The sequence below is a fragment of the Capricornis sumatraensis genome, chromosome 7, assembly GCF_032405125.1.
Source record: "Capricornis sumatraensis isolate serow.1 chromosome 7, serow.2, whole genome shotgun sequence".
Lineage (NCBI taxonomy): Eukaryota > Metazoa > Chordata > Mammalia > Artiodactyla > Bovidae > Capricornis > Capricornis sumatraensis.
In genome coordinates, this window is record NC_091075.1 from 112,464,347 (window position 1) to 112,488,688 (window position 24,342).

At 38.6% G+C, this 24,342-nt stretch overlaps 1 protein-coding gene across 6 annotated transcripts in view; it reads left to right on the forward strand.

The window, feature by feature from the left end:
- CPEB2 (cytoplasmic polyadenylation element binding protein 2) overlaps positions 1-24,342 on the forward strand; it is an 83,091-nt gene that overhangs the window by 16,742 nt on the left and 42,007 nt on the right. For all 6 annotated transcript variants that reach the window (XM_068975194.1, XM_068975192.1, XM_068975190.1 and 3 more), the window contains one exon: positions 21,401-21,451. In XM_068975194.1, coding sequence (XP_068831295.1) covers positions 21,401-21,451 — 51 coding nt within the window. The remainder of the gene's footprint in view (positions 1-21,400; positions 21,452-24,342) is intronic.

Here is a 24,342-nt window from a genome sequence, read left to right on the forward strand (position 1 = left end):
GGAGAGCAATGAGGCGGCAGTCATCTGAAGGTCTGACTAAGGCGAGGGGGATCCTTTTCCAAGATAACTTACTTATGTGGCTGGCAAGTTGGCGCAGGCTGTTGGCAGGAGAACATAGTTCATCACAGACCTCTGCTCAGGACTGCCGAAGTGTCCTACAAGTGTATCCCCCCCGCCTGCACCCCCAGAGCAAACGATAAAGTCCTCAAAGCAGGTGCCCCAGTGTCTTATAGGATTTAGCTTCAGCAGTCTCATGCCATCATTTCCATGACAGCATACTAGCCACGTAGAACACCTTGCTCACCTGGGGTGGAGTCTGATGCCCGAGAGCTGTGAGTCCTAGGAGGCAAAGAGCAGCAAAGGCAGTCATGGAGGCTGCCTTCCACAGAGATGAAAGGCAGAAGCAAAATTTGCATTGGGTTCTGCTGTTCTAAAGGAAAAGAACAACTGCTTCAGGTAAGGGTTTATGTTGGTAGACAGAAAAGCAATCAGGCAGTCCTCTGGAATCCAAAAAAAGTCCACGCCCGGTTACTGGCATGACTGTTGACTAATCAGACTGACAGAAGGACCCTCCTGCCCCCACTTTAGCCCAGAATGCAAGCCTAGTGGTTTTTATAGGTCAGTAGAGAACCTCTACTGTTTACTGTTAGGGTCTTTCTAGTCTAGCATGGCAGGTGGAATGGTCTTGTCAAGGCTCTGAGGATGTGAAGTGATGGCAGCCATAGATGAAACCCTGCTGCTACTGCTGCTAAGTCGCTTCAGTCGTGTCCAACTCTGTGTGACCCCATTGATGGCAGCCTGCCAGTCTCCCCCATCCCTGGGATTCTCCAGGCAAAAATACTGGAGTGGGTTGCCATTTCCTTCTCCAATGCATGGAAGTGAAAAGTGAAAGTGAAGTCGCTCAGTCGTGTCTGACTCTTAGCGACCCCATGGACTGCAGCCCACCAGGCTCTATCCATGGGATTTTCCAGGCAAGAGTACTGGAGTGACCCTGGATGCATTCTGTTCCAGAAAGTGTGCTTGCTTTTGTACTAGGCAGTATCCAATAGCCTGCTGTGTGTTATGTGAAACAGACATGGTCTCTGTTCTTGTGGAATGTACAGCCAAAGAGGAAGAGAGACCTTCTAGTTCATGTGTGATATGCATAGATACATATAACACATTAATATAACATAAACATACAATAGGGCTTCCCAGGTGACACAGTGGTGAAGAACAATCCGCCTGCCAATGCAGGAGACATTGGAAACTCGAGTTTGATCCTTGGGTAGGGAAGATCTCCTGGAGGAGGAAATGGCAACCCACTCCAGTATTCTTGCCTGGGAAATCCCATGGACAGAGGAACCTGGTGGGCTCGATTATGTACACATATAATGGTAAGTATTAGAATAATGTGGAGGCGGGGGGCTATGAAGTGTTTGGAGGTAATAAGTGGAGGTACCTAAGGAAGATGTGGAGAAATGAAAGGTGAGACCTGAAACCTGAGCAACACAAGGATGAAACAATATGGGGGGAAAGCGTCAGCTAGACAGAGGGAGCAGGTTGTGTTGAAGAGCTGGTCGTAACTGAGGAGCTGACAGCCGACTTGTCCTGGCATAGCTGTTTTAGGGCTGCCTGCTGGTGACTGGGTGTGACACCGCTCAGTCAGTCCTCTGAGGGTGGGGGGAGTCTTTTGCTCTGGACTGTGAACACTAACACACTGTTTCATGCTTTCCGTAGTACGAGTGGCACTGACGGATCTGTTTTATTTATTCTGCAGTGACTACTCACCATGAACATCCATTTTCTGGTGCCTGTCTTGATTTTTGACAAATATGTCCCTTTTCATAGGAAGGACAATTATGAATTCTTTCAATGGTCAAAGTAAATCATGCTTTGCCAAGTAAAAGTTTTGTGATTTTGCAACTTTGTGTTTGCATACCTATGTTAAATAATCTGTGATCTTTTTTCTGTATGTGTGGGTCAATTCATTCCCCTTTAAACAAAAGAACAAGTCAGTGATTATTGTTAATCTCTCTCCCCTCTCTGCCCTCAGCAGTTTACAAAAAAGGTCTTACTGTGTAAGCATTTTTACCCCAAATTGCCTACCCCTCCTCCAAATCATAAGGGCAAACAAAAAATTTAAGCACATAAAAGATTATTTGAGAACAGCAGGAAGAAATGTAGTTTATTTAGCAATCTTAGGAGGTTCTGTGTCAGCAAGTCACAATGCCTTTACTAATGTTCTCTGAACAATTAAGGGGAATTCAAGAAAAAGGATTTAGAGCATGATTTTTCAATATTGACATATTTTTAGAAGTGGATGCCTTGAGAATGTTTTTATTTACTGTGTTTTTGTATATCATAGCATCATTTTTATTACTTGACTGCTAAACTGCTGAAGAAAAAATTCTCTGCTTATTTTAAGGAAAATAATCCTTGAGGAAATAAGGAATGACTCTATAAATGCTAAATGGTCCTGGTGGTATCAACTAAATTCTTGCCTCTTTTCAAGATACTTCTTTTCCCTCTGATATTCTTCTCACTTGCCTTAGTTATAAAATGGAAGTTGTTGTTCAGTCACTAAGGCCTGTCGCACTCTGCAGTCTCAAGGAATGCAGCACGCCAGGCTTCCCTGTCCTTCACTATCTCCCAGAGTGTGCTCAAACTCATGTCCACTGAGTCAATGATGCCATCCGACCATCTCATCCTCTGTTGCCCTCTTCTCCTGCCCTCGATCTTTTCCAGCAGCAGGGTCTTTTCCAGTGAGTCTGCTCTTATCAGGTAGCCAAAGTTTTGGAGCTTTAGCATCAGTCCTTCCAATGAATATTCAGGACTGATTTGCTTTAGTATTGACTGGTTTGATCTCTTTGCAGTCCAAGGGACTCTTAAGAGTCTTCTGTAACACCATAGCTTAAAAACACTAATTCTTCGGCGCTCAGCCTTCTTTATGGTCCCTCTCTCACCTCCATACATGACTTCTGGAAAAGCCATAGCTTTGACTATTTGGACCTTTGTCAGCAAAATGATGTCTCTGCCTTTTAATATGCTGTCTAGGTTTGTCATGGCTTTCCTTCCAAGGAGCAAGCATCTTTTAATTTCATGGCTGCAGTCACTATCCTCAGTGATTTTGCAGCCCAGGAAAGTAAAATCTGTCACTGTTTCCACTTTTCCGCATTTATTTGCCATGAAGTTATGAGTCTGGATGCCATGATCTTGTTATTTTGAGTGCTGCGTTTTAAGTCATCTTTTTCACTCTCCTCTTTCATCCTCATCAAGAGGCTCTTCAGTTCCTCTTCACTTTCTGCCATTAGAGGGATATCATCTGCATATCTGAGGTTGTAGATATTTCTCCCTGCAGTCTTGATTCCAGCTTGTGATTCATCCCACCTAGCATCCTGTGTGATGTACTCTGCATAGAAGTTAAATAAGCAGGGTGACAGTATACAGCCTTGACGGACTCCTTTCCCGATTTGGAACCAGTCTGTTGTTCTTTGTCTGGTTCTAACTGTTGCTTCTTGACCTGCATACAAGTTTCTCAGGAGGCAGGTCAAGTGGTCTGGTGTTCCCATCTCTTTAAGAATTTTCTGCAGTTTGTTGTGATCCACACAGTCAAAGGCTTTGGCATAGTCAGTGAAACAGAAGTAGATATTCTCCTGGAATTCTCTTACTCTCTCTGTGATCCAGTGAATTTTGGCAATTTGATCTCTGGTTCCTCTGTTTTTTCTAAATCCAGCTTGTACATCTGAAATTTCTCAGTTCATGTACTGCTGGAGCCTAGCTTGATGGATTTTGAACATTACCTTGCTAGCATGTGAAGTAAGTTCAGTTGTATTAGTTTGGACATTCTTTGACATTGCCCTTCTTTGAGATTGGAATGAAAATTGATTTTTTCCAGTCCTGTGGCCACTGCTGAGTTTTCCAAATGTGCTGACATATTGAGTGTAACAGCAGCATCTTTTAGGATTTTAAATAGCTCAGCTGGAATTCTGTCACCTCCACTAGCACTGTTGGTAGTAATGCTTCCTGAGGCCCACTTGACTTCGCATTCTGGGATGTCTGGCTCTAGGTGAGTAATCACACCATTGTGGTTACCTGGGTTACTAAGACCTTTTTTGTATAGTTCTTCTGTGTATTCTTGCCACATCTTCTTAATATCTTTTACTTTTGATAGGTCTTTGCTGTTTCTGTCCTTTATTGTGCCTATCCTTCCATGAAATATTCCCTTGGTATTTCCAATTTTCTTGAAGAGATCTCTAGTCTTTCCCATTCTGTTGTTTTCCTTTGTTTCTTTGCATTGTTCACTTAAGAAGACTTTGTTCTCTGTCCTTGCTGTTCTGTGGAACTCTGCCAGTGCAGGAGATGTGAGAGACACAGTTTCAATCCCTGGGCCAGGAAGATTCCCCTGGAGGAGGAAATGGCAACCCACTCCAATATTCTTGTCTGGGAAATCCCATGGACAGAGAAGCCTTGTGGGCTACAGTTCATGGTGTTGCAAAGAGTGGGACACAACTGAAAGTCTGAGCACATCAGTAACTATCACATTGGATTCATCAGGTGAAGCCACAATTTACAATTGAAGTACAGAGTCACAAAATAACTTGTATCAGTTTCCAAAAGTCTGGTGTGAGAACTTACATTTTCGAGCTTAAGAGCTTCTAGGGCCTTGCCCGGTTGTCCAGCAGTTGAGACTTTACCTTCCAGTGCAGGAAGTGTGGGTTTGATCTCTGCTTGGGGATCCCACATGCCTTGTGGCAGAAAAAACCCAAACATAAAGCAGAAGCAGTATTGTAATAAATTCAAGAAAGAGTTTAAAAATTGTCCATATTTAAAAAAAAATCTTTAAAAAGCAATCAAATTTCATAATTAAAAAAAAATTATTACTTCCAAGCTGGACAGAGGTTCTCAGACTTGGAAAGCGTGTTTAACATGCAGCTTTCAGGGCCCTGCTCCTAGAAATTAGCCATGGAAGCTTATGTGATGAGTACACTTTTGAGAAACTCTCCTCTATTAGAACAAGAGTGAAGAAATCCATAAGAAGTTTAAAAAATTTGAATGGTTTTTTATTAAAATAGAGCAGAGCAAAAAATAAAACTGATACCAACAATATCCATGTCAAAGTATAGTTACCTCGCTCCTCTTAAACTGCCCTAGCTTATTCATAACTCTGATAGAGAGGCATGTATTTTCCAGAACCATTTTGCTTTTCTTCAGCCACCTGTGTGGTTTGAAGTCAAAACTTTCACACGTGCCGAAAAAAAGTATAGATGAAAATAATTTTACTAGAAGGTTTTCCAAAACAGGATAATAGATTGCTATGTATGCTTTCAGTTTTTAAGTAAAATGTTTCCTTTTATTTTAAAAAGGAATAAGAATTTACACATTCTTTCCCTTTTACTTCATTGATTTTGTTTTTCCTGTAGGTCACTGGCCTTTGATAAAGAGGAAAAAAATAATTGTTTTTGGACTAAATGATATAGAAGCCATATACATTTTATTAAATGTGTTTTGATTTTAAGAGGTGATCACTGTTGTGACATACTTGATACCTTTATCCCCAACTAACTCGGAATTTAGTTTATCTTAACGGTACAATTTATTAGAGTAGAACTTCTGTTGTCATTGTTATCTGCAGATTGAAGAGGAAATTCTGAAAGTATGATTGTAAAAGTTCTTGTTGTAGAAGATTCATTTGAAATATGGTATCATGGGTAGAGATTTTAAATTTTTATTTAGTTGTATATATCTCTCTTAGCAACAATATTATTAAATTTAGAGTTATTTCTTCCAAGCATCTTTGAATAGTCAACTAAATCATTTGACTTATATAAGATTACAGTTTCTTTTCTAAAAACTAAAAACTATTGCGCAGAAATGACAATGAATTTTCTTAAAAATCACATTTATTCAAAGCATATGTGTATTTATTAAAAGTTTATTACTCACGCAAAGCATCTGTCCTAGAACTTGAAATACGGGCTTCGGTTCAGTTCAGTTCAGTTCAGTCACTCAGTCGTGTCCGACTCTTTGTGACCCCATGAATTGCAGCACACCAGGCCTCCCTGTCCATCACCATCTCCCGGAGTTCACTCAGACTCACGTCCATCAAGTCGGTGATGCCATCCAGCCAGCTCATCCTCTGTTGTCCCCTTCTCCTCCTGCCCCCAATCCCTCCCAGCATCAGGGTCTTTTCCAGTGAGTCAACTCTTCTCATGAGGTGGCCAAAGTACTGGAGCTTCAGCTTTAGCATCATTCCTTCCAAAGAAATCCCAGGGTTGATCTCCTTCAGAATGGACTGGTTGGATCTCCTTGCAGTCCAAGGGACTCTCAAGAGTCTTCTCCAACACCACAGTTCAAAAGCATCAATTCTTCAGCGCTCAGCCTTCTTCACAGTCCAACTCTCACATCCATACATGACCACTGGAAAAACCGTAGCCGTAACTAGATGGACCTTTGTTGGCAAAGTAATGTCTCTGCCTTTGAATATGCTATCTAGGTTGGTCATCACTTTTCTTCCAAGGAGTAAGCGTCTTTTAATTTCATGGCTGCAGTCACCATCTGCAGTGATTTTGGAGCCCCAAAAAATAAAGTCTGACACTGTTTCCACTGTTTCCCCATCTATTTCCCATGAAGTGATGGGAACAGATGCCATGATCTTTGTTTTCTGAATAAAAGCAGAAAGAATATTTTTTATATAGAACCTGAAGTGATAAATACATGGGATAACTGGGCCTATGAATTTTAGCAGCATATAGTATTTGAAAAGTATCTGAGAGTCTCTAATGAAATGTTTTCCTGCAGGATATAGGACTTCATTCTTTGAAATGTTTTTCTTATTTCAAAAAAGTAGTGTGCATTCATTAAAGGAAATTTGGAAAAATTTTGGGGAAAAAAGTTTTAAAATTATCAGTAATTCCACAAGCTAAAATAACCATGTTTAATATTTTTGGTATATAATTTTTCTCATTTTTTCTTTTTAAATATATAAACATAAGATATTTGAGATATTCAAATAGTTACCTTCCCTCTAACCTGGTTAACTTTCAAAAAGTTAGTTTAAAAAATATATGTACATAGATTACAAGGTAAAATAGTGCCATAAGGTTTATAGAAGGAAAAATAGAAGTCTTTCTTCATTCTTCTCTGTCTACTTCTGATTACTGTTCCTTGGATGTAGCCACTTTCAACTGTACCTATTCTTGGTGTAATTATTTGTAAATAATATGCTTATGCTTTATATTTCCTACATTTTAGGTATTGTCTGTAGACTGTCTACTTTGATTTACCCATACCCTCAACATTTTCACTGCTTTGTCCTCTGAAAACTATTTTAGGACCACTTTTGTTTAGAGAATGCAATTACTGTGATAATACAAATGTTATTTACAGGTGAACCTCATATGTTTTGTACTGTAACATTTTCTTTCTCATATAACTTTGTTTTTCCTGGAGTTGATCATTGTCTCTTTTGGTTTGTTTGCTTAGTTTTCTAAGTACTTACACTAATTCATCCCAGAATATATTTGTAAAACACTGAAGCTTCTTGGAACATGTGAAAACAGCAAATAGTCATATAAATTGTCTTCCCTCCTCTCCCCCTGGTGGTGTGAGTATCCTTGTAGCCCATCATAACTGTCATTTTGGGGTTTCCTTAAGCCCAAGAATTCCGTTTTCCTTTGAGATTCATATCCTAATTTCCATGTTCTTTCTTAATGGTTTATATATGTTTTATTGGGCCTACCTTACAACCTTCTTTCAGATAGGATATAAATTTTGAGGCTTGTATGTATGAAAATATGTTTATTCTACCTACATAAGATGATAGGCTCGTGTGGAATTATGTATTAGTGATTTAGAATGTTGAAAGCAATGCTTCATTGTTTCCAGGGTTAAATTTAACACCATTCTAAAACCTGTTCATTTGTATGATTGTCTTTTCTGTTTTTTTTAATTTTAATTTTTTTACTGGAAGCTTTTAGAATATTTTCATGCCTGTGGTTCTGAAATTTTGTAATGTAAATATGGGTCTTTCCATGTATGATGGTGGGAGACTTTACCTCTCTGTCTTCTTCCCCTTTCTTCCTTCCTTCTTTACCTCTTTCATTCCATTTTGTTGTCTTATTTCTTGTACTGCACATTAGTTGAGTCCTCCTATTTCAGAGATTAATTTCCTTCAGTTCTTGGGAATTTTTTGACTTTTTAAAAATAATTTCTTCTGTTCTATTTTTTATATTACCCCTCTCTGAAATTGCTGTTCTTGAAATATTAAGTCTCCTATACTCAACATTTGGTTTCTAACTTCCATGACTTTATCTTTTGTTTTGCTTTTGGAAGCGTTTCCTCATCTCTTACTTTGAATCCTTATAATGATTTTTTTATTTAAAAAATTTTCTCTGAATAACTTTTAAGACCCTTTTTAGAAAAATTCTCAGAACTTTCTTATTTTTATTCTTTGATCTTATTTCTCTGGAGTATTTAAACAATTATTTTTCCAGTTCCTTGTAGTGTCTGTGCTTCTTGTAAGTTCTTCTTTTGTAATTGTTTGGTTTTGTTCTTTTTTTTTTCTCATGCTGGAGACTTTTGTTTAGTATCTTATGATCCTTTGCTGTCCGTTCATTTTTAAAGATAAAACAGAAATGGTGATTGGAAACTGTAGTTAAAGCTTATGATCTAGTGAGCATTACTGTAAATGGATCTGTGTGTCACAGTGTCTGTGTTCATATATTTTCTTTTGGTCTGGGGAATGGACTTGGATGTCTGTGTTCCATTCTTCGGCCTAGAAGCTATAGTCCTGCCTAGTTAGTCTTCTTAGAAAAGCCAGAGAAGGGGCTACAGGTGTCTCTGCTTGAACCCATCATCCACCTCCCAGTTTTCAGTTCTACTCATATCTACTCTGAGTGATAACCAGAGCTGCTTATTTCTCAACTTTTGGGGGCTTTTGTTATAGTAAATGGCTTATTCCTTGATAATCTTCCCCATGTACACACCAGGTTGCCTTTAGTGTTTTTGGTGATTTCTGGTCTCCACAGTCAACTACCACTCAGCCATTCACGTTCACAGCTTTTGAAAATGTGATATGATTCTTCTGTGATCCTGTCCAATTCTCTTTGTCCTAATGGTGGTTATGCCTCTTTAAAACTTCTATGCTGTCATTTTAGGGGTTTCAGAAAGCAGCAGAGATGAGCTCATGTATTCAGTCTTCCATGTTCAGTTGGAAGACTGTAATCCCTGGTTCAGGTACCTCCTTATTGAAGCCTCTTTGACACTCTAGTCAGTAGTGGGTTACTTTGTAAGGATTGCTAAGCAACCATGTGAATTTTCAGTTGGAGCACTTTTGTCATTTATTTCTGATTCAGTTATTTTTTTTCAGTGTATATTTCTATTCACATGATAGTGTATCATGGGAGCATTGACCACTTCTGTTTTTGCCTTATCTTGAATCAGCATCTGTATTAGTGCCAACCACATAGAACATGCTCAGTGAATTATTGGTTGAAAGATTAAACAATGGTCCACAAAAATTTTTTATCAATATTTATTTAGAACTTAAAATCATTCATATGCATGCAAAATAGTTTGTATAACCATTCCCCTACAGTTGTACATTTGGTTATTTAAATTTTTAAGTGAAAGTCAGTGAGCTTTTTCTGAGTTTATTTCCATAGAGTAGACATTACATTTGTTTTCAAAGCACTAGACACATATTGCCAACTTTTTTTTCCCCCCCAAATTGTGGAAGTGTTAGTCACTCAGTCTTGTCCAACTCTTTGCGACCCCATGGACTATAGCCATCTGGCTCCTCTGTCCATGGAATTCTCCAGGGGAGCATACTGGAGTGGGTTGCCATTATCTCCACGGGATCTTCCTGACCCACGGATTGAACCTGGGTCCCTTGGATTGCAGGCAGATTCTTTACTGTCTGAGCCACCACAGAGGCAAGGTTTATTTTGACTCCTGCTACATTAAAAGGGAATGAAAACAAGTAAGAGATTTTCATTGTTCCCTCCCATGCTCCCTGAGATGGGGAAGTTAACTAGTCCTTTAGATGGGGTGAAGGTAAGGGTGGATCTGTGGGTCAGGCCAGGGGGTGGCTTAAGTGGTCCATCCACCCTTGGTGGCCCTGGAGGCGCTGTGTGCAGGGATGGATCATGCACAGGACCCTGCTTTTGCTCCTGATGCCTCAGAAGTGGCAGTTGAGTTTTTGATATTTTTGTATCTTATTGTTCATAATGTGGTGTAACCGCAAATGTAGGCACTTTATTTTTAGTTCCCTATGGTTTCTTTGTATTCTGATGCTCAAAGAGACTTTTGTGCAGGTGAGCTCACTGCAGCAAAGGGTCCCAGGTCCCAGCCTATCTCAATAAGCATAAGAAGGAAGGAAACTCATGTATCCTCCTGAGTGAGAGGCAGTCTCATTTTGGAAGTGGAATCATTCTTTCTCTGGCTCTAAAACAGTGTCTTTTGAAAACCTGGTTGCTGCTTGACCTGTGGTCCTTGGTCACAGATTTCCTACCCTTGTGGGATCAGACTATGTTGGTAACCAGCAGTCTTAATTCCCTAAGCAGCTGCTGCTGCTGCTAAGTCGCTTCAGTCGTGTCCGACTCTGTGCGACCTCAGAGACGGCAGCCCACCAGGCTCCCCCGTCCCTGAGATTCTCCAGGCAAGAACACTGGAGTGGGTTGCCATTTCCCTCTCCAATGCATGAAAGTGAATTCCCTAAGCATGACTAAGTGTATTGTTTTATTAACCTTTATTGGACTATGTTGTGTTAGTTTCTGCTGTAAAGTGAAGTACATCAGCTCTATGTACACAAAAACCCTCTCTGTTTTGGATTTCCTTCCCGTCTAGGTCAGTGTAGAGCACTGAGCTCCCTGTGCTGTACAGCAGGCTCTAATTAGGTATCTGTTTTATGCATAGTAGTGTGTCTGTGTCAATCCCAATCTCCTAAATCATCCCACCCCCCCCACTTTTGCCAATTTATTTTTAAGTTTTATGTCAGTTTATGCTACCACTGATGATGTTTGATAGTCCATTTGTTATTCTCAATATTCCTTTTATTAATTGTTTTGTAATTTAAACTTTTGTGACCATTAGTGCAACATGATTTTAACATTTAATTGCATATATCAATTAGTACCAGTTTTATTGAAGTGATTTTACAATGATACATTATCTTACCAGATGATTAATGACTTAAGTTTAGCCCTTTATTGTTTTTGTCTTTCTCTGTGGTTATACTTAAAAGAAACTTATTCATATTCTATGTTCCTTGGTGTTTACAGACCCCCCCAGGGACTGTAGCCCTCACAAGTCTCCTCTGTCCATGGGGATTCTCCAGGCAAGAGTGCTGGAGTGGTTTATGATGCCCTCCTCCAGGGGATCTTCCCAACCCAGGGATCAAACCCAGGTCTCCTGCATTGTGGGCAGATTCTTCACCAGCTGAGCCAGCAGGGAAGTCCAAGAATACTGGAGTGGGTAGTTTATCCCTTCTCCAGGGAATCTTCCCAACCCAGGAATCGAACCAGGTCTGCATTGCAATCTTTACCAGCTGAGCTACGAGGGAAGCCCTCCTAATGGATGGTCTAGTATTAATTGGATAAAGGTATTGAAAGTTATAAATATTAGGTAAAGAAAATTATGATGGGATCCTTATTTAAGAGTGAATTAGCTTGATTAATTTTCCTGGAAACTAAAGTAGACTGATGGCTTTTATTAGATGAAGGTTAAGGAATGATTCTGTTGCTTTCTTGGAATCTGGATCTAAGGGTCTTTTCTACATTTGTATGATCTTATTCTTAGGCTTTTATGAGGCATGCATTCAGATTTGGGAGTGAGGTCAGGAATGATTGTCCTGCCCTTTGGATCTGAGCAGAGATTGAAGTTATTCAAGGTTGGTAATGACCACATTCTGAGTGGATTTTACCAGGCTTCCTGTGAACCATTTTTTTTTTCCTAATTGCATTTCAAAATAAAGGTGAAATGTAGATAATAAAAGAAATATGGTAACAGTCTACCAAAGCAGTGGGAGCAATGCTTTGTTTAAAGCACATAAAGAGGAAGAATTAGTTCTTATTTAAGAGTGTTGTGTATGTGTATGTGTGTTGGTTTAATATATGTACCCAATATATAACATATCATACCTATCATTTATTGAGCATTTGATATATGCTAAGCTCTGTTCTGATGACTCTACATGTATGTATTTAGTTAATTATCACAACTAATGGTAGACATTTAGCCTTAATTTACAGTTGGATGATTGTGGTGGCTTACTAATAATAAATATCTAAATTTCATTGCTAGTAGCTGGTAGAATTTAATAGTTCTTGAGTTTGTGCTTTGAACGACCACTTGTCTTATTTGTTGGTTAACTATTCTAACTCAAACTCTTAATGTGTGATTTTTTTTTTCCTGTTTAAAAGAGTTGGCAGAATGTGTGGCATTGTTGTTCAGCAATTTTCTCATCACTAATGAGAAATTGGTTGACATCATTAACTGTTGGGCAGTTGTGGAGATGGGAAAAATTAATCTTGGCAAAGAGCAAAAATAGGACTTGTCTTTTTCCCTCCCCTCCCCATATTTAAGGGGTTAAGAAATGAATTGATAAAAGCTTGTTTTGTGATTTTTTTTTTCCCATTCACTGAGAGAATGTCTTTTCCCTGCTTCACATACAAATGCATATTTAGGTACTGTGCTTTAGATCAAGGTCATAGTTCACATAACAGAATGAGACTTTTTTTTCATCCTTTTAATAAATATTTGAATCTGTTATGTACCAAGCTCTGTGTTACATGCTAGAGATAGAGTAGGGAATAAAAAATGACAGTCTTGCCCTCCTGGATCTGTTTAATGAAGGACAGAGACAAAGGGAATCAGTGTTGTCAATCAATCTGCCTTCTGTTTGAAGGCAGAAGCATAGTGTCAAGGGCACAGAGAAAGAATGAAGCTGCTGCTTTAGACAGGATGGTCTGTGATGGCATCTGTTAAGTGACTTTGGTTATATGTAGGCAAGTGCATTTTGGATCAAAAAGGGGAGGAAGTATACAGATCGTGAAATGAGAATGTGCCTGCCATGTTTGAGTAATAGCAGAGGCCATTGTGGTTAGAATGGTAGACGATGAGGGGCCAGATAAGTTGGGGAGGGTTTTAAGCAATAGAGCAATATAAGCTGATTTAGGTTTTAGAAGGATCACTTCTGAGTGGAGACAAGACCGTGCTGTTATTCTGGCTGTCTGTGAGGAGATGGGGATGGCTTAGGCCAGGCAGACAGTGAAGGAGCTGGTGAAGAGTAGTCAGGTTGGGCTTTGTGTTGATAAGAGAAGAGGTGACAGATTTATACACAGATTAGTCAGAGTGGGGAATAAGGTAACCCAGAGTTTGGAGATGAGCAAACTAATGGGAAAAAGTACTGTATACTAATCTGGGGAAATACAGAGTTAGCGTAGAGAGTTGCAGTTAAGAGATACAATGTGAGTGTCATCTGCTTAGAGATGACATATAAAGTTTTGGTAGCAGATAATGTCATCTAGGGAGACAGTGAGAGAAGTCTGAGGATTGACCACTGGAGCTTTAGCATTTAAGGGTTGAGAAGAGGAGGAAGATAAATTACTTGCAAAGAAGACCTTAGGAGTGGCTGCTGATAGAGGAGAACCAAGAGAATATGCTATAGGGAAAGGAAGTAAGACACTACATCGAATGGGCTTCTCTAGTGGCTCAGCGATGAAGAATTCGCCTGCCAGTGCAGGAGACGTGGATTCATCTCTTTGGTCAGGGCCATCCCCTAGAGTAGGAAATGGCAACCCATGCCAGTATTTTTGCCTAGAAAATCCCTTGGACAGAGGAGCCTGGTGGGCTACAGTCCGTGAGGTCACAAAAGAGTTGGACACAACTTAGCAACTAAACTCATCAAATGGCTATCTTCTCATTAACTAGAAGCTTTAAATTTGAAAATACACAAGCATTAAGAAATGTTGGGGAAATGACTGCTTCATTCTATCCTTTCTAATTCACATTTCTATAACTTTAAAAGAATGTTTATAAATCTAAGGAAACATGAAATAAGAAATGTTATCATTTTATCACTAATAAGTTCTTTGTGTTGGTAGTAAGTAGTTTGGAGAAAGAACTTATGTGCTGATACGTATCAAAAAATATATATATATGAATCACTAATAAGTTCTTTGTGTTGGTAGTAAGTAGTTTGGAGAAAGAGCTTATGTGCTGATACATATCAACAAATATATATATATATATATGAATCACTAATAAGTTCTTTGTGTTGGTAGTAATTAGTTTGGAGAAATACCTTATGTGCTGATACATATCAATACATACATATATATATGGATATATATGTCAGTAGTCTAATATTGGCTTAACTTATTGCATATCTTTAAATATTGCCTTGTGAATAATTTATCTTTATAGTTGGTAAGTTGTATGCAGTTGTCATATTTGTCAGTGTTTTTTGATGTGGCTCCAATCCAAAGAAAGGCAATGCCAAAGAATGCTCAAACTACCACACAATTGTGCTCATCTCACATGCTAGTAAAGTAATGCTCAAAATTCTCTAAGCCAGGCTTCAGCAATACATGAACCGTGAACTTCCAAATGTTCAAGCTGGTTTTAGAAAAGGCAGAGGAACCAGAGATCAAATTGCCAACATCCTCTGGATCATTGAGAAAGCAAGAGAGTTCCAGAAAAATATCTATTTCTGCTTTGTTGACTATGCCAAAGCCTTTGACTGTGTGGATCACAATAAACTGTGGAAAATTCTTCAAAAGATGGGAATACCAGACCACCTGACCTGCCTCTTGAGAAACCTATATGCAGGTCAGGAATCAACAGTTAGAACTGGACATGGAACAACAGACTGGTTCCCAATAGGAAAAGGAGTACATCAAGGCTGTATACTGTCACCCTGCTTATTTAAGTTATATGCAGAGTACATCATGAGAAACGCTGGGCTGGAAGAAACACAAGCTGGAATCAAGATTCCTGGGAGAAATACAATAACCTCAGATATGCAGATGACACCACCCTTATGGCAGAAAGTGAAGAGGAACTAAAAAGCCTCTTGATGGAAGTGAAAGAAGAGAGTGAAAAGGTTGGCTTAAAGCTCAACATTCAGAAAATGAATATCATGGCACCTGGTCCCATCACTTCATGGGAAATGGATGGGGAAACAGTGGAAACAGTGTCAGACTTTATTTTTTGGGCTCCAAAATCACTGCAGATGGTGACTGCAGCCATGAAATTAAAAGACTCTTATTCTTTGGAAGGAAAGTGATGACCAACCTAGACAGCATCTTGAAAAGCAGAGACATTACTTTGCCAACAGAGGTCCATCTAGTCAAGGCTATGGTTTTTCCAGTGGTCATGTATGGATGTCAGAGTTGCACTATAAAGAAAGCTGAGTGCTGAAGAATGATGCTTTTGAACTGTGGTGTTGGAGAAGACTCTTGAGAGTCCCTTGGACTGCAAGGAGATCCAACCAGTCCATTCTAAAGGAGATCAGCCCTGGGTGTTCTTTGGAAGGAATGATGCGGAAGCTGAAACTCCAGTACTTTGGCCACCTTATGCGAAGAGTTGACTCATCTGAAAAGACCCTGATGCTGGGAGGGATTGGGGGCAGGAGGAGAAGGGGACAACAGAGGATGAGCTGGCTGGATGGCATCACCGACTCTATGGACATAAGTTTGAGTGAACTCCGGGAGATGGTGATGGACAGGGAGGCTTGGCTTGCTGCGATTCATGGAGTCGCAAAGAGTCAGACATGACTGAGTGACTGAACTGAACTGAATATGCATCTAGTCCCATCACTTCATGGCAGAGAGATGGGAAAACAGTGGAAACAGTGTCAGACTTTATTTTTTTGGGCTCCAAAATCACTGCAGATGGTGATTGCAGCCATGAAATTAAAAGACGCTTGCTCCTTGGAAGGAAAGTTATGACCAACCTTGATAGCATATTGAAAAGCAGAGATATTACTTTGCCAACAAAGGTCCGTCTAGTCAAGGCTATGGTTTTTCCAGTGGTCATGTATGCATGTGAGTGTTGGACTGTGAAGAAAGCTGAACACTGAAGAATTGATCCTTTTGAACTGTGGTGTTGGAGAAGACTCTTGAGAGTCCCTTGGACTTCAAGAATATCCAGCCAGTCCATCCTAAAGGAGATCAGTCCTGAATGTTCATTGGAAGGACTGATGCTGAAGCTGAAACTCCAGTACTTTGGCCACCTCATGCGAAGAGTTGACTCATTGGAAAAGACCTTGATGCTGGGAGGGATTGGGGGCAGAAGGAAAAGGGGACGACAGAGGATGAGATGGCTGGATAGCATCACTGACTCGATGGACATGAGTTTGAGTGAACTCCAGAAGTTGGTGATGGACAGGGAGGCCTGGCATGTGTGATTCATGGGGTCGAAAAGAGTGGGACACGACTGAGTGACTGAACTGAATTGAACTGAATGAATATGCATCTGAAGTGGCTAACATGAATTGTCTTTTTGTATATGTATTATGCATATTGTTAAAATATTAATAGACTAATAAGGCAATTTTTCGGAGAAGGAAATGGCATCCCACTCCAGTACTCTTGCCTGAAAAATCCATGGATGGAGGAGCCTGGTAGGCTGCAGTCCATGGAGTCGCTAAGAGTCGGATACGACTGAGCAACTTCACTTTCACTTTTCACTTTCATGCATTGGAGAAGGAAATGGCAACCCACTCCAGTGTTCTTGCCTGGAGAATCCCAGGGACGGGGAAGCCTGGTGGGCTGCTGTCTTTGGGGTCCCACAGAGTCAGACATGTCTGAAGTGACTTAGCAGCAGCAGCAGCAAGACAATTTTTAAGGTACTGTAGGTCTTCTAGTTATTCACCAACACCAGGAATACAGATTTTTCAAAATTATTTATTTTCAATTTTACAGTATTCTAATATAAAAGAGACCAAGAGGGAGTATATACCCATTTCTTTATATATGTTAAAACCATCATGACATTACTATATTTTGTCATATTTTTACAATCATAAATAATAGTCCAATTAACTAAAATTCAGTTTGCTCAAACTCATTGCTAGAGGACTTTATCTGTAAAGTTATCTTCTGGTATAACCGAGAACTAAGTAGCTTAAATATGATAGGCGTTTTCTCTTTTACATAAACATAAGACTCCGAGAAGTAGTGTTGGGGTTCTCATGGGTCTGGGGTCCTTCAGTCTTGTAGTCTTCACACCCAGCTTCTGCCTCATGACCTAAGATGGCTGATTCGGTTAAGCCATTGCATATGCATTCCAGAAAGCAGAAGAAACAGTAAAGAAAAGGGAAGAGCTTCCCTTTTAAGGATACTTTCCAGAAACTTCACTTACCAGTTTTGTTTTACATTTGTTGACCACACGGTAGACACATGGGTACACTTAACTACAAGAAAGGTTGGGAAAGTCTATTTTTTTCCCCTGTGGGCAGCTCTGTGTCTGCCCATTTGTGTGTCCTCGTATTGACAAAACAAGTGTTAATCTACAACTGCCTCTGTGCCACAGGCCTTTTGACAATAGGGGGAAACTGGTTTTATAGCAATGTGGCTTTTTTTCTTTTTCTTTTTTTTTCTATATTAAAGGATAAATTATCTATGCTGCATAATCATTCTGTGAAGTTTTTGATTGAATGAATTTTTTGTACAACCAACCATGCCTACTTTGATCCAGATTGTTATTAGCTAGAGAGTCATTATAAGATAGTGATTAAGTATGTAGCTAATCTGCTTGGAGCGAATCCTGCCAGTGCTGTAATCTTGGGCAAGATGTTTAACTTTTTGTGGCAAGGTTTATCTTCAAGTGGGAAGATAATGGTACCTAAGTCAGGATTGTTGTGAGGGTTAAGTGAGTCGTTGTAAAGAACTTAGAAAAGCTCCTGCTACTGCTGCTACTAAGTCGCTTCAGTCATGTCCGACCCTGTGCGACCCCATAGATGGCAGCCCACCAGGCCCTGCCATCCCTGGGATTCTCTCTGCAAGAATACTGAAATGGGTTGCCATTTCCTTCTCCAAGAAAAGCTCCTGGTACATCATAAACCTGCCAAGTGCAAGTGTTAGTTGCCCAGTTGTGTCTGACTCTTCACAACCCCATGGACTGTAGCCTGCCAGGCTCTTCTGTCTGTGGAATTCTCCAGGCAAGAATACTGGAGTGGTTTAGGCCAATCCCATTCTCCAGGGAAGCCCATAAAACCTCCAGTGTTAGTTATTGCTGTCAATTGGCAGATTCTTAATGAAAGTAATTTTAATACTACCCCTTTTAAAATGTATGGGCTTCCCTTATAGCTCAGATGGTAAAGAATCTGCCTACAATGCAGGAGACCTGGATTCTACCCCTGGGTTGGGGAGATCCTCTGGAGAAGGGAATGGCAACCCATTCCAGTAGACTTGCCTAGAAAATCCCATGGACAAAGGAGCCTGGCAGGCTACATAGTCTGACATGACTGAGCAACTAACACTCACTCACTCACATGTAAAATAGAGCTGTGAAAGTTTATTTGTAAAAATGTATTAGTATTTCACTATGGCAGATGGTGACTGCAGCCATGAAATTAAAAGACGCTTACTCCTTGAAAGAAAAGTTATGACCAACCTAGATAGTATATTCAAAAGCAGAGACATTACTTTGCCCACTAAGGTCCGTCTAGTCAAGGCTATGGTTTTTCCAGTAGTCATGTATGGATGTGAGAGTTGGACTGTGAAGAAGGCTGAGAGCCGAAGAATTGATGCTTTTGAAGTGTGGTGTTGGAGAAGACTCTTGAGAGTCCCTTGGACTGCAAGGAGATCCAACCAGTCCATTCTGAAGGAGATCAGCCCTGGGATTTCTTTGGAAGGAATGAAGCTAAAGCTGAAACTCCAGTACTTTGGCCACCTCATGCGAAGAGTTGACTCTTTGGAAAAGACCCTGATGCTGGGAGGGATTGGGGGCAGGAGGAGAAGGGGACGACAGGATGAGATGGCACGAAGGCATCACTGACTCGATGGACATGAATCTGAGTGAACTCCGGGAGTTGGTGATGGACAGGGAGGCCTGGCGTGCTGCGATTCATGGGGTCACAAAGAGTCGGACACAACTGAGCGACTGAACTGAACTGAACTGATGGTAGAGGAAAAGTAACTGGGTAATTTTAAAACAAATCTAAATCTGCTTATTTCAATTTGGAGTGCTTTATTAATTATCTTGAGAGATTTTCTTCTTTGAAGAATTATATTTTAGAACGTATTTACACATATCTATCCATTTGCAAATAGAATATCTGTTCATTGAACTTTCCACATAAGGTGTGCCTTTTAAGTCCATTCAGAGCCAAGAAGTCAAGACTATTAGTAATGAAAATATCTTGTTACCTGTGTCTTGGGATAAAAAATAAAGTGAACAGTGAACCTATTAGAGGATAATTATGTGGCAATTGGAAGTTGAGTGTCTTTTGAAGTGGAACTAGGCTTAAGGCTTTGCTTAGTTTACTTTTCTTGGAAATCTTGCTTAAATCCCTGAACTTGGTTAAATACTCATTTGTGTTTTTGTTTTTTTTTTAATATAGCCTACTGTACATAACTCTCTACCCTTGGCTAAGTGTATTGGAATTGTTTATTTGTGTCTGTCTCACCTACCACATCATAAGCAGAGACTATCTCACTAGTGTTTGTATCCTTAGCATCAGTGTACAGACTATTGAACTTGTTACACTGACCAGAGCAACACAGGTTGCCACTTTGTTAGGGATTTTGGTTTTCAGTGTCAGTATAACGGTGATTTTTTTTTCTTTTTGTAGCCTTAAATTGTTCTCTAAATTTGGTCATCTGCAACAAGATGTTTAGAAATAGGCATATTCCCAAAATAAACTATGATCCGTCAAAGTAATGTTCCACACTGTTGAAATATCCAGTTCAAGAGAGCTCTGCTTCCTAACTCTTTCTATCTTATGCCCTTTGTACTTACTCTTCTGTTTCTCACTCCATACTAAAGTATCGCATCAATGAACTTATTTGTATGGCATTCTGTTAACTAATGTCATGCTGCATGAAACTTAGGAGTCAGTAAGGGCTGGTAAATTGTCCTTTGAAGGTCAGAAACGTTTAGTTTAAGTTCAGGGTGAAAACAAAGTGTGTAGTTAAGTTAGAACTCAGATGACGTGTGTATAGATATATACACACGTATATATCTGCTTATGTTTTAATGTCAAAATTGGATTACCTTTGCTACTTGCTCTTGCATTGGAAATGATAAAATTCTTTAACTTCATAATTAAAAGCCAGTAGAAAATATCTGTTTTGTGTGGGATATTTTGGAGAGGACCCTTAGGGTATAAAGTACTTGGTGAGGTGGTAAAGGCAGATGCAGTTACTCTGTACTCCTTACAGATCGTGTCAGGCTCACTGGCAGTCATTGGTTTCTCCCTCTGGTATCAATACACTGCACTCTGTTGTAGTGTCTTTTTCAAGGGCTGTGCTAAAAGTTGCTAAAATGCAATCTCAGAGATATTTAATTTTTCAAAGTTTTCTAAGCAGATTTTAATGTACCTTTCTAATAGTCTATCAGATATTCAGTCATTCGAGGAAAATCCTGTATTTTCATGGACCACAAACAAATGATCATCCTCACTATTGGGATTTAATGAAATAAATGTTATTATGTAAAACTGCAGCAGTTGTTCATGTACAACTTTTTTCTCTTCCACAGCAGTATATAGTAGTTGTCCCTTCTGTATTTTTCTAAATGCAAAATTCCCTAATGAAGGATGACTCAAAAAGAAGTATTATGCTCCTAAGCTTTAATATTTTCATTTTGTATGTTTTTATTTTTGTCCCATTCATAAACATTGAACAATATCAAACAGTATTAAATTTCCAATGTTATTTATAGTAAAACCTTTAAAATGTTTTTATTAAGCTTTGTTTAAATTCAGCTTATAAAATCATATTGAATTCAAGAGCAAGTTGAGAAGAGTTTTTGCAGCTCTTTTTTTTTTGATATTTTGTTGTGTTTTTTTAAGAATATAAGTTTCTGTCCTTCAAATACGATTTTTGGGAAAACAGGTCTTTAGAGAGAGAATTACAAACAGATTTTTTTTTTTAATTTTCACATCCTGTATTAAGTTTGAAAGACTAGGATACCTACATTGTTTTTACATTCCAAAAAAAGAAATCTTGATTCTGTAAGGGGTGCTCCCAAATCACATTGTGCTTTTATATTCTGAGAGCTAAAATTTCACTGTTTTCAACTTCCAAAGATAGTTTCAATTAATACACTTTTAACTAAACATTAATTTTTTATTCCTGAAGAACTGTACTGTGCTCAGTAAATTTCTTCTCCTTACTCCCCTTCCTTTTTTTTTTTTTGGTTTTCAAATAGCTCCATAATCTTCAAACTTCCCTTTCCCATCTTTTTAAAGGTCGATTGAGCTATCCACATCCAGGAACTGACAATCTGTTGATGTTAAATGGTAAGTTTTTATAAAAACATTTTACGTTTTCAATTGATTTATATAAAGATGACTGAATACATGTTTCTCTAAACCTTCCCCATACATACAAGTTAATCATTTTATAAGTATAAAAATGAAGCTGCAACTCTTCCTGTATAGAAAATAGAATTAGGAGTTTGAGCATATTCTCACTGGCAAAGCAGCCATTGAAGTATATTTGTGACAGCATGATTTAATTCAATGACTATGTCTATGGTGGCAGTCCTGAGTTTGAATATCAGCTTTCCAGTTTATTGTATTAACTTGTCAAGTAACTTCCATGAGCCTTAGCTTCCCATCTGTGAAATGGGAATAGCAGTCTCAAAGTTCATTATGAGAATTAAATGAGATGCTATTTACAAAGTGTGTAGAACCTGTTATTATATATTATAGCACTTGTGTTTATGTTCGACTAGGAAATATACTGGTGATTCTCTAAATATGGTAGTCATACTTAATTTATTCTAGTTAGAAAGTTTACACAGTGAATTTTACTCTCATGAAAAAGAATAAATAGACTGTCATTAAAGTTGTTTTCTTTCTGATGGACAAATATTGCATTTGGAGTCACAGTACCTAGTACTTCCATGACTTTGGAGTAGACATGGCAGGATTAAAATACCCTTCGCAAAGGTTGCTTTTATTTATTTGTTTTTTAATTTTAAACAACACTTATTTATTGTAGAGTATGTTCAAGGGGCAGGTCTGAGAAGAGGGAAGAAGGATGAAGAAGGAATGGTAAAGATAGGATAGGACTTCCTTAAAATACTTAATTAATTGCTAGAGTGGCTTGACACTTCTTCAACTAAAGCTTTGCTGAAAACAGTTGGCAATGAAGTTGAGAAACAAAGAGTGAAAAAACGGCCAGTGTGAAGCTAAACCATGTGAACTCTAGTGTTAAGTAAAAATTAATATTAAGTAAAGAAGGAAAGATAGGAAGAAAGTCTAGGCTACCTAGGAGATAGTCAAGGTAGATAGGACTAGGGAATAAAAGAAGAATTGAAGAAGCAAAGCGTTAAGTGAGGTGACAGATTGATTTGTTCAACATTTGACCCTTCTGTACTGAGCACCTACCACATGCTAGCCTAGTCCAATCACTGGTTTATTTATTCCTGAGGATCTTCTAGGATGGTTAGAAGTAGAATTGTCACAGTATTAACAGACTCTGCACTCTAGACTGAGGTCATGTTCACGCCAGGCCTTACAGAGGTCTAACAGTCCATAGACTTTGACCAGAAAGGCACTAGAAATTACATTCCAGGACTTCTTCATGGGACCCTTTTTCTACTGTGGAATTAACAAACCATATCATCTAAGCAGCTGGTCTCTGAATTCTAAATCTGTGATTGAAAATTATATTGTTGAAATTGAGTTTACAAAACAGAAAATAAATCATAATCTTTATTACTTTTATGGCTTGATGTATAAAATAATAACTTTAGATAATGATACATTTTTAATATGCTGATCCTGACTTCCTTAAATTCTTTTCTTTTGGAACAGTCTGTGTGGTAAATAAAGGTTATTCACATTTCTATTTTTAACTTCTAAGAAAAGCTATTCAGTTGAAAAGTGAATTTGCATATGTTTCACGTATTCTGTTAAAATCTATCTGAAGGAAAGTGCTGTATGAGATAATTTGTTAGATCATTCACAGATGTTCTTAGACTGCTGAATACATAGTAAAATAGAATGATTCAGAAGCATATCGTAATCACAATAGAATGTGCTGGTTCTATGTGAGCAGAGCTTAGTAGCCACACTGTTTTTATACTTTATACTTTCGATTGCACTAAACATTATTAAACTAATTGACTTCTTCAGTTGTCTAAAACCTTTATGAATAATCTAGATGTTGAGTGTTACATCACATAGTAGACCTAGTCATATTTTATTAAATATATATTTTCAAAAATGACTTTGGAAGAGTAAAAATCATGTCCTTGTGAACAGTTGAAAGAGTTGGATTTGTTTGGAGAATAATAAAATTAAGGCAGGCAGGAGTTACATCTTGTGGACAAATCTGTTTTTATTTTTTATGTTAGCATCCTTTACAGAATTCCATTTTAGGGTTATAGTACATACTCAGTACAGTAAGCCATCCTGGAAATTCTGAACTTCTGACAAGGGACTAGGGGAGAAAAATGGTGATGAATCTAAGACATCAGAAGTGTTTAGGCTAGTAGAAACAACTGGATCCAGAGAGGAAAAAAAAAAAAAACACTTTGCTTATCTGGGATCCTTGGTTAAGAGGAAAAGCAAAAGCAGAAAATAGGGTATATTTGTAAGGTAAGAAAGTATTAAATGTTAAGACTGTAGGGTTATTTGTAGATGTCAAGGTTATTGAAGGGATAAGTGAGAATTAAGTGATATTAATATCAAACTTCTGCCTATACTGAGTTATTATGAAATGTTATTGATTGATTAAAGAAATTATAGCATCTCAGTACATAGACCTGCCTTTTAAATTGTTGCTCTTTTTAGTTTGTCACGAATTTAATTCACCATTAGGCAACTGATTTAGTAATATTATTTAACCAACAAGCATAGCTGATATTATTGACCTTTAAAATCAATATTGGTAATAAAATCTACATCAGTATTTCTTCCATGTGGTGGTTTAGCAGTAGTTGGCAGTGGTTGGAATTACAGACTCTGGAGCCAGGTTATCTGAGTTTAAACCCAAGTTTGCTATTTTCTAACTGTGTGACCTTGGGCAGTTTACCTAACTTCCCTTTGTGTCTTGAGTCTTCACGTGTAAAAGAGACAGCATTCTGCCTGCTTTAGAAGGATCTTGTAAGAAGTGAGTGATTTAATTCACATGAAGTATTTAGAACAGTTTCTGACAGTAAAAGTCAGTTGTGGTAATG